The following is an 11,381-nucleotide window of genomic DNA, read 5'->3' as shown; positions in this document are numbered from 1 at the left end:
CTTTCACCTGGCAAATACCACAGATCTACAGAGGAAAGACATGTAAGGACTACCCAAGAGGTCAGAAGAACCCTTGCAGTGTTGGGCAATGTAAAATGTAGTTCTTACTACAAATTAATTATATTTGCAGTGAGCTATGTGGTTTAATCATGTATGTGTAGCTACACACAGCTTAGAAGACATTTCTTAAAGACGTATACACTGGTCTAGGTGTGGCTCCTTACAGGCCACTTTAACAGGAGAGCTGCAATCTTATTTAGCACTTTCCTACTGCATGTGGAAAACCAAGCAGGAATGATAAAAACACTGGACATATGCACACAAATGCAGTAACACAGTTGGAAGCTGCCTAATAATGTTTATTCTGATACCATGGTGTGTGCTCAAGACAAAAGTTTTCTCAACATTTTGTGCTGTGCACAGTAAAGGAGAAGAGTTCAGAAATTAAGAAAGTTCTGGGAAGGAATCAATCTTTTTTCCATAAGCTGCTTTAAAAAACTGCTTTTTTCTTAGTGTTTTGCAACTCTTAGGAATTATTTCAACAGCTGTTTGAGTGGAGAGTCACTGTTTGGGAGAATGGGTGACTTCAGCAGGTTCAGAAATGCAGTTCTCTTGGGCTGATTGTTCACTGATATCTCAGCACGTTCTGTATTTTGTACTTGCATGTTCAAATGGTCACGAGAATTGCTGTAGGATATTTTAAATGATGAAGATATTGTTACTGCTAATCTTCCTTTTTTCTTCTTCTTTTTAGGAATCAGTAATGAAGAATGACTCCATCAATTAAAAAGACATTTTACATTTATCTTTTCCAGAATAGATGTGTATTTTAGAAGTTAATTTAATATTTAAATCAAGAGCATGGAAAAATGCAAGTCTCTTTGCCATAATAAAAATGGATAACCCAACTTTCCTTTGTACGAAGCAATATGAGAAGGTGGTACTGTCAGGAAAAAGACTCCATTGTAGGAAAGCATTTAAATTCCTCTACATTAAGTGAGGAGAGAATGACAACAGTGGCAGTTTCACACATGAAGAAATTTACTAAGCAGAATTTCTTTTTTTTAGTTGGTGGAATGATGATTTATGTAGTTGATATTGGAGTGGACTTCTGGGTAGCTAGTAGGTATTTCTGTCAAGGACAATATTCCTGGAGTATATTGATACTCTGTTTTAGAGGTTTTTCATCAATAATAACTCAGATATTCAGTTATGAGTGGTTTAAAAATGACTGGGAAGGTACTGACACTGGGAAGCTGAAACTGGTTTTTCTAGTTCATCTCTTTCACTGTGGAATTTTTATAAGGTAAGCACATTTAAGCATTTATTTTAAATTGAGAAATCATTATGCTTTAGGACAGTTATTAAGAAGTGCTTAGTATGGCATCAGGGACAAAAGCAATTCTGGCCTTAACAATTACTGCTCCCTGAGAACAAATGGCTTTTTGTGGTAAGTTTTGTCAGGTTTTGATGGACATGTAGTTCTTCCATATAACTGTAAGTAATGATTTTTATCATTCATAACCCTGCTCTGTTTGATGAATCAGCCATTTGATGAGGCATACATAATAAAAATTATTGCTTTGAAATGTACTACTATCATAACTGATAAATATGAGTTTCAAAGTGATGTTATGCACAGTAAGCATCTGAGACAGCTGAAGAAGTAATGTTTCAACCTGAGTGTCTAACCATATGTAGAAAACACACCAAGATTCAGAAGAGAAATGAATAGCTGAATAGTTACTAAGGATATTTGCAGCAGTATTCCCTCAGGGACTGACTTAAAGGTGATAGGAAACTTTGTTTGCTTAGTGGATTACCCTGACTCTAAAGCAATCCACAAAACTCTTGGATTTGCCTGAACTCATACCCTTTCCAATGAATACCTCTTACCATTAATTTCTATAATTTTGAATCTTCTTTCCCAGAATTAGCTCCATATTCTCTGAATGGCTTATTATCTAATAAACATTATTTTGTCCTTTACTTTGACAGTGTTGTCAATTTGATTGCTTGTTCTCTATTGCACAAATGGTATTTTCTTCGGTGCTAGTACTTATGCTTGGAAAATTTCCAAGATGTTATGTATAAGTTAAAAAGTTCTTTCAGCCACTCCTCACAACTCAGCAGTGTGGTAATGCATACTGTAAAGTGTAAGCTGGTGACAGCAAGCTGGCATCTGGGTTTGTACCTTTGTGATTATTACATACTTTTATTATATGTATTTTCTTTAGGTGTATCAAGGAACAACTCCCTCCTGTCTTCTCTCTTAGTCATCTAATTTATGTAGTTAATTTAGACAATGAGTCTCTCAGGTTCATCTGTGCAGTAAATGGATAAAAATAGACTCTGTCAAGTCAGGTCACACTTGTTAAGGTGAGATTCTCCAGAAGGTCATTTGGGGCAGAAAGCCATATTCTTCATTCAAAGAGGAAAATGAGGGCCTAGCCATTACATAAGATATAGTCAGTGAACTCTGGAGGCTTGAAATGATAAGATGTGAATAAACCTTATCTTATTATATTTTTTCATTTTTTCCTCTTTCTTTCCTTCTTCCTCCTTTCATTTCCTTTTAAACCCCCTGCTCCATCTTTGGGCTTAGATTCCTAGAACGGTTTGGTTTGGAAGGGACCTTAAAAATCAGTTCATTCCAACCTCCCTGCCATGGGTAGAGATAACTTCTACTTGATCAAAGCCCCATCCAACATGGCCTTGAACACTTCCAGGGATGGGGCATCCACAGCTTTTCTGGGAAACCTGTGCATCACCACCCTAACAGGAAAGAGTTTCATCCTGATATCTTTTCTTAGCCTACTGTCTCAGTTTGAAGCCATTCCCTCTTGTCGTATCACTCCATACTCTTGTACAAAGTCCTCCTTCAGATTTCTTCTAGGCTCCCTTTAGGTACTGGAACTGGTGACTTACAAACTAGTACCCTTTGGGAACTGGAGGTTTGTACAGTGCACAGAACAATGGGAATCAGTCTGGTTTTGCTAACACACTGTCAATGCTAAGTAATAAATACGCAAATCATGTTGCTATATATAGACGTATATACATACATACAATATATATAAAATCAGAGGCAAACAAAATTAAAAATATTTCTTGTCTAAGAAGGCTTTAGTTTCTTTGTTGGAAAGAGTGTGTACCTGCAATTGTATTTTATATGAAATAGTGTGCTCTGCAAGGAGACAAAATTAAGTTAAATATGTACATTACAACTATGCTGACTACAATTGTATTTAGCCTCACCCATTTAAATGGCTCACACAGATGTTTGTAAATTGAGAACAGTCGTGACATAATAGACAACATTAAGACAATAACACTGTCATGGAATGTGGGGAAATGGGACATTTCCTTAGGGCACCATATGAGTTCTGGAGCTGTCTGATGTGTAGCAGTGTGCTTCATCAGCCAAGGACACCTGTGGGAGACTAAACATTAGCAATTCATAACCTTTGCTGTCAGAATAGGTCACATAGGCAGCAGCCACTGTGATACTGGTATCTGCTGTTGTGCTTCTTGATGCTTAAAGTGAGCTCAGAATGCCCTGCAATTTTGAATAGAAGCAGAAGAAAAAGATTTTTTTTGCATATTTGTAAAAATTAATTCTAGATCCATGAGACATCAGAGTAAATCGAGTGCTTTGCTGAACCTGGGATTATTTCATTATGTGTAAAAATTAATTCTAGATCCATGAGACATCAGAGTAAATGCGAGTGCTTTGCTGAACCTGGGGTTATTTCATTACATATTTCTAAAAGGCAGTGAGAAAAATTCAGAGCCAACCTAGGTGATGGCTGCAGGGTGGACCCTGTTCTGAAGCAGTACCAGCTGGCAGCAATGAGCACACCTGTGGAAAAAGGAACTCCTTTGCTTAGTGACTCTGGAAAAGGAACTCCTCCGCTTAGTGACAGAGCTCTGGGAGGAGGTGAGCAGGTTGAGGAGTATCAGGGACAGAGAGACACCCATGCAGACTGCTAGAATCACACTCTGCCTTTCCCGAGACTGCCTCACAAGCAGGCAGGCAGGCAGGATGCATGAGATGGATGATTCCTTGCCCACTCTTCACCTGGCTGAGCACAGTGACTTAAGGCTGGGGGCAATGACAACAAGTTCCTGCCCAGTGCAGCAGGTGTGCCTACCCCACCTTCACAGGTGCCCTGGCATAACATGTTTGAGGCTCTGCAAGCGGGACTGAACCATAACAAGGATGTTGAACCATCTGGCTAGGAGATGTCACTAAGGTTAAGTCACCCAACACCCTGTGTCAAACTCTTACTGCTCTCTACAAATAAAAGCAGGCTGTTGTCAGGTGGGGGTCAGTCTCTTCTCTCAATGAACAAGTGACAGAAGCTTGGCCCCAGCTGGCACTGGGAAAGTTTGGATTGGATATTAGGAAAATTTTATGGTGTTACACTGAACTGGCCCTTTGCCATCAGATTTTCACAGTGGGCACAAAAGATACTGTGAGTGGACTGAAAAGTAGGAAATGATACGTAATTTGTGAAAGAGACAGAGAAAAAATTGATGTTAAACCCGGTTGTTGGCTCTGTTTAAAGGTACCTTGGGTACCTGCATTGGAACAGGTATCCAAGGAAGTGGGTGAGTCTCCATCTCTGGAGATATTTAAAAGACATATAGATGTGGCACTTAGGGACATGGTTTAGTGGTGGACTTGATAGTGCTAGAGCAGTAGTTGTTCTCAATGATATTAAAGATCTTTTCCAATCTAAATGATTCTGTGATTCTATGTGTTTGATCACATTTTCTTAATATAAATATACTGACCTAAATATTGACTTAGTTGTATTTGTTTCATGGGTTTAGTCCAAGTATTTTGATACTAAGAAGGTGAAATTTAGCATGCAGCAGAGAGCAATTTTCCTTTGATATGGATTTGTACAATGCTGAAAGCTGTTACTTCATGACCAGAATTTTGACAGGACAATCAGTATTGCCAGGCCACTTGCACCCTGCCTATATGAATTTCTAAATGGCACCCAAATATTTATCGGTGTAGTTTGATGAGATTGGATGTGTAGTATAATGCTGGGATTGTCTTACAAAGTCAGTGGAAATTGGAGGGGAAGCATGTGATATGGAAACATTGGCAAGGCCTCTTGCTTGTCACATGTGAAGGCTGTGAAGCAACAAAACAAAATAGCTGTCACCCCTGTGAATTCCCAGCCAGAGACAAAGCCTTCCTAATTTTACAGGATCAAACTTCATCACTTGTGAAATGATGATGAACATCTAGGAACATCTCAAGAACAGAGAGACAATGGAGCTGTGTTTTCATGTTTACAACAAATAGGAGCCCTGTCATCTGTGTTCTCTACAAAGAAACTCTACAAAGGCAGAAACCCTTTTTTTCTCTCCTGTCAAAGTGAATGATATTTAGAAACACTGGTAATTCTTTACCATTCACATATGACAATTCCAGTTGCAAAGGAATTGTGGGTTTTTTACTCTGTTGGCTTCCAAGTAGCTTACCTACCTTGAAATAATGAAAAACATATTTTCTTTAGTGAATTTATAGGGAGAAAAAGTAAATGGTAAACCTGCATTTATCTGTATTATTGACATAACCATTTCACATTCCATTTAGGATGTACCTCTATCTAAAATACATAATTAATCCAATAATTTTAATTAATGTATTTTTATTACAGTTGTAGTACCTTTTAAAAAGACTTTTTACAGTTTATGAATATTGAAGCACAGAACTTCTATAGCAATAGATATATTATAGGAAAGTAGATTAGAGGAGTATAGCTATAATAGTTTCAGAGCAGGCACAGGGTTTAACTGAGCTGTGGGCATGATAAAGGAGAAAATTTAAACCTGACCTATCCTTTAGTATGGACTGAACTTTACCCTAGGCTAGGAAAGTACTTCAACAATAGGTCTAAAAGTTGGCTATGAGCCCTTCCTAAAAGGTCATACTACATGCCAAATGGACAGATGAGAAAGACAGTATAAGTACAAAATACTCTTAAAATATGAAAATTTGTCACAGTGAACTTACAGTAAGTGACATAAGCATGTGGAGCTCAGAGAATGCCACCCTGCTTAATACATAATCAAAGGGCAGTAGAAGTATTTGGAGTTTACTAAAAAAAGAAAAAAAAGTATTCTGTCAAGTGTTCCAAGTCAGAAGTGGACTAACCAAAACTACTACAACTAGTGACATAGCATATAATCTTATAACAACCCAATATACCTAATATAGGTATTATTGTATGTAAACCTAATATACAGTGCTCAGGAGGAATGTGCTTTGAAACTGACAAGTGATTTCAGGTATGCATCAAGCTGAAACATTCCTTTTAGGACATTTCTTGCCTTGCATATCACCTGCCATTTCGTCCGTGAGCTCTGCAGCTTGAAATTTGTGCAGATGGTTTCCACTTCTTGTTGCTTGGACAAACACAGGGTCTGGTGGGTAAGTCCATGGACAACTAGCAGATCAGTCTATGCAATTGTTTTTTCTTGAAAACATTGCAAACTTCCCAGATTTTTACATCTCAGATGCAAGAACCAGATGTTTCGGAATACTAATTTGTTTATAAACATAAAAAAAGCATTAGATGCTTTGCCAAACAGTTCAGTTCTTTGCTTATGAGTTCATGGAATAATAAGATAAATACACAAAACCATAAAAATAAAAATGAGTTTCCTTTGGGAGTAAATAATGGATCCAGAGCAAGCTCATTGACTGAGTGGCAGGGATGCAGTCTATGAATCTCTGCAAAGAGGAAAGGAGAGGCTCTCGAGTGGTAACGAAGTTGCTCCACACCTACTCCTATTGTTGCAATTTTCACTTGTATGGTCAACAGACCTTAACATACCAGGGAATAAGTCATGAATCCTCTAGCATGCCCTTAACCCAGGAACTGACAATCCTGGCTGTCTTGCTTGTGGTTGTGGAAGAGAGCCCTACACTGCCTTCCCTGTGGTCGAAGGATTTGGTCTTTAAAGGTGGTAAAGGTGTTAAACTTTTAACCTCTGGAGGAGCCAGGGATTCTTCCTAGCTTTCTTAGTAAGGAGAAGAGTCCTGTTCTCCAGAGTTACATTGGGAGGAGACGACCCTGTGAGATCTGGCTGGCTGATGATCTGCTGCCCTCTGTTCTCTACATACAGGAAATGCAAGGCACAGGTTTCATCAGGCCCGTGATGTGTGTGATCCTGTGGATGGCCAGGGAATTAGAAAGCTGCACTCCAGCATGAATCTTGAAGTTATCTCAGATGCTGTCTTAGGGAATGTAAATAGGAGACAAGTTAAGGCACAGGGCCTTGCCTTTCTCAGCTTCTGTATTAGTGGTCTTGTACAACTGTCTGAGAGAACCAAGTGTTGGCCTGTGGTGTTCTGCTTAGTTTCTCAAGAAAATAGATCCAAATGAATGATGAAACTGTCATGATTTATTTATTGAATTTGTTTCTCTTTTGATGAGGAAAGGCTCTAGTAGTCTTTGCAAGGCTAGAAAGATTGGCTGAATAACAGTGAGTTTTCTGTAAAAGAGACTACTTAGGTTGTCCTTGCCTGCTGGTTGTAGTCAAAATGTGTTCATTGGAGAAGAATCTTAGAAGCTCAAAATATCTGGGAAGTAAATAGACAGAAATAGGTTTGGAAGTGATGTCTGAAGGTTGCTATGATAAAAATCCTGTTATGGACAAACACATGGATTTATATACCTATAAAGCCAAGAAGTTAGTATAAATGAAATTCTAACAGTTGATTCAAAGAATCGTTATTAGTCTAGATCTATTTATTACAGAAAAAGAAGGAAATCTATGCTTAAAAAAATCTTCAGTAATAATAGTAATAGTAATAATAATAATGTTAAAATTATCACATACATATTTCTTCATTCCTATCCCTTTTTTCAAGCCATCCCTTATCATCCTATGCTTATGCTTTTCTACACTGTGTCCTATCTCTCCACATCTCAGGACATCTGCTATCATAGCAAGACTAGATTTCTCTATCCTACATCATCATGTAATGTAATAAATACCTCATTTGATAGTGTATCAACAGGCAGTGTATCTGCCTGTTACTGTTACCTATATAAAACTATGACTATGGCACAAAGATGAAAAAAAAAAGGTAAAACTTTTATTTCAGTATTTTCCGAAATATAAGACTTCCTGATTATTTAGAAAGTAACAATGTAGTAGGTTTTCTTAAAAGTGTGTTTTATGTTTGCAATTCATCAGGTACTATCCTTGGGGCTTATGGATCTATATTCTACTTACATAGATGTGGAAGTTCACAGCTGGATATTCATTAATACCCTGAAAAGGATACAAAGAAAGTGAATGAGTGTCTCAAAGAGAGATTGAGGAGAGATGCTAAGTGAATTTTCAGAAAGGCAGTAATTTAAAGAAATAAGAATCTAACAAAATTAAGCTTGTAGTCTTTATTTAAACTAATGAAAAGTCTCATTCAGTTTTATTAGTTTTCTTATTGCATGGTATTGCTGGGCTTAAACGATTCTCTGATATCCCTGATACCAGACAGATATCAGACAAAATTTTATCTGATAAGAAGATGGAAAAAATTGTAAGGCTGTATCATTTTATTGAGTTGGTTTTCTAAAAAGCGCTGTCTAATCAAGTGTCCTTTTTAAAATAGGTATTGGTTTGCTTTGAAATACGGCTGCCAAGCTGCATTTAAACAATCAAGTAGCAGAGGTGCATCAGAAGCAGACCCTTCCAACTTCATTCAAAAACAAGCTATTGATGCAGTGACTGATATTAACATGCTCAGGGTGTTCAAGACTTTTCTTGAGACCACACCACAACTTTTTCTTCAGATTTACATCCTCATGGAACATGGCAAAACTCATTTCTATCAATGTAAGTCTGTCTTTTTCCTTCTGTTGCAAGTTGAGTATCTTACCTAGAAATATAACTCATGACTGGATAACATTTTAAACATGCCTTGGAAAACATGCATTCCACTGTATTATTACTCTGCATTTAATTAGAATTTCTGTCTAGTAGATGGTTCATTCTGTTAAATCAATGAGAAGGAAGTTTTCACTATAAAAATGAGAAGTCATGTATAAATACTGTGCATCAGAAATATAAAAGTCATAGTATCTAATAAAACCATAATAATGCATCTCTTGAAAATAAGCTCTTGAATACAATTAGCATGTAATTTGCAGAGCAGTTTGATATGTGTGGTTTTGATTACAGATTCTTTTAAAACTGCTAGCTAGGCATTTGGAAGTCAGTAACATAATTAAAGCATCTCTGTGAGCTGTCACTACCATCACCCATGTTACAGATGAGGGACAGAGTCAAAACTAATTCTAAGGATATGTCAGTATTGTAGAACGCAACATGGTGAAGAGATACTGGTTCAACTATCAGAAGTAAGACAGCAGCTGTACCATTTCCAGCTCTAAAATGAGCAGAATTATTGGCAGGACATTGACTTATTCAGGGTTGGAATTTATCTAAACAAATGGGGATACCTGCATTGATGTCTAGTGTTCCTTCAAAGTCCATGGAGTCAAAATTTACTCATGGAAATGGATCAGGCAAATCTCACCTTGGATATGACCATGTGAAAGATCAAGTGTTAGTTATAGATTTCTACATTCTAGACACAGCAGACTCACATATATTGGCTGCTGAAACTTAAATTTTTATGGTCTATTTGCAATGTTTTGGGAGTTTCTAAATCACTTGTGTATGGCGATGGCAGATATGACATGCAGCTTAGACAAGGCCAGTAAGGACCAGGGGCTGGGCAGGATAACATAAGCGTACCAAACAGCATCAGATACCTAAATTTAAGTAACTAAAGTGAGCCTTAAAATTAGGGTGACTTGCTTTGGAGCAGAGAGTAAATACAAAACTGGGTTAAAGAAAGTGTTAGGAAAGCATGACATTTTCTAAACTTTCATTCAGCAATCATAGTATAAAATAGTGTATCCTTTTCTTTGATGTAACATTTTTTTCTTGTGTTTTGTTTAGATGCTGCAATTATGATGTCTTTTTGTGGTATCTCCTTATCAATGGTTGATTATCAGATATCACTAAGAAAATCTCTGCCTGAAAAAGATGAATTTCATGTGCTTTCCAAGTTTATGTATCTCTTCTATAAATTGCTTACCATCACTTCTTGGATACTCAGTATTTTGTTAATTGCTCTACTCAGTGTTAGAATTTCTGTAATTCTGCTGATATTTCTTTGGATCTGTGGCTTCACTTGGACTTTGAAACAACATACAACATTTTGCAAGTCTAAAAAGATGGAATATCTGTACAGAACTGTAGTTGGAATAATTTTAATTTTTTCATTTTTTAACATAAAGGGGAGAAGAACAAAAGTTTGCATTTCTATTTATTATGCTGTTCACACTGTAGTGACTCTAGGTATTTTGTTTGTATATATGTTCTGGAAACCTTTCATTATCAAAGAAATATGTTTTACAATTGTAAGCATCTTAACTATTTTGAGTCTGGTGTTAGGTATTATTTTTCTTATTGTTTATTACAGCCGTTTCCATCCCACTACTTATTGCAGACCTCAGGCATATTCAGATGAAGTTGATGGAGTGGCAGGGCAAAAAGTAAGAGTGAAAACTGGTAGATTTCAGAATTTCTTAATGCAATGAACATTACAGGTTTGGGGGTGTTTTTTTTTTTTTTTTTTTTTTTTTTTTTTTTTTGGTTTGGTTTGGTTATTTTTGTGGCCTTAATAGCAAATTCTTGCTGGACAGTGTGTTTCTCTGTCATTTTTACTTATGTATTATCACTGAGGAGTACATAGTGGACCACAATTGTTGGCTTTGAATAACTATTTGTTTTCCACGATACAAAGACTTTGTAACATGTAACATTTATATGCTGGTGAAAGTTAGTTTGTCAAAGAAATGATTTAGTCTATTCATCCAACACAATTCACAGTTTTAGTTTTTTAGCAATACAAATGTAACATAGGAAAAGCTGAGAGTTCATTAAGTGAAATACAGCATTAAACCCACATTCTATTTTTTTCCTTTTTTTTTTTTTTTTTTTTTCCTGGAAGGAAGGAAACAAGAGCGCATTTAAAATAACTAAGGGCAGTGATCAGTCTTCTGCTTCTCCCCAATACTGTAAGAGCTGCAGTTCTTCATGTTAACACACTGTACTGCCTTCTCCCTGAAGAAGAATAGCTTTGATTTATGGCTCAATCACTGTCTTGCCACAAGGAAATTTGGGGAGATATTTTCAAGCATTTTATCATCTAGGTGTTTTAATGACTTCTTTGTTGTTTTTGTACTGTTAATCTTTCACACAATCTTCTGTATTTAGGGGTGATGCCAGCTTGTTCTGGGTTATAATAGCAGCCTGAGTGATTTATGGAT

At 36.8% G+C, this 11,381-nt stretch overlaps 1 protein-coding gene across 1 annotated transcript; it reads left to right on the top strand.

Annotated features, from left to right (window-relative positions):
* Window positions 1–977: 977 nt before the first annotated feature.
* On the top strand, window positions 978–10,649 carry XKR9 (XK related 9). The gene is made up of 3 exons (XM_041464536.1): window positions 978–1,306; window positions 8,651–8,874; window positions 10,006–10,649. Exons 1-3 carry the CDS (start codon window positions 1,008–1,010, stop codon window positions 10,647–10,649), a joined length of 1,167 nt encoding a protein of 388 aa, XP_041320470.1. The 5' UTR covers window positions 978–1,007.
* Window positions 10,650–11,381: the final 732 nt, after the last annotated feature.

The sequence above is a fragment of the Pyrgilauda ruficollis genome, unplaced genomic scaffold (genome assembly GCF_017590135.1).
Source record: "Pyrgilauda ruficollis isolate IOZ18807 unplaced genomic scaffold, ASM1759013v1 scaffold18, whole genome shotgun sequence".
Taxonomy (NCBI): domain Eukaryota; kingdom Metazoa; phylum Chordata; class Aves; order Passeriformes; family Passeridae; genus Pyrgilauda; species Pyrgilauda ruficollis.
The sequence above is the reverse complement of the archived record's forward strand: the minus strand, read 5'-3'. Positions and strand labels throughout refer to the sequence as shown.

Coding starts and splice junctions, on each gene's coding strand:
- XKR9 (XM_041464536.1), top strand. CDS start 1,008: ATGACAACAGTGGCAGTTTCACACATGAAGAAATTTACTAAGCAGAAT. Junction 1,307..8,650: donor CACTGTGGAATTTTTATAAG/GTAAGCACATTT, acceptor TTTTTAAAATAG/GTATTGGTTTGCTTTGAAAT. Junction 8,875..10,005: donor CAAAACTCATTTCTATCAAT/GTAAGTCTGTCT, acceptor TGTTTTGTTTAG/ATGCTGCAATTATGATGTCT.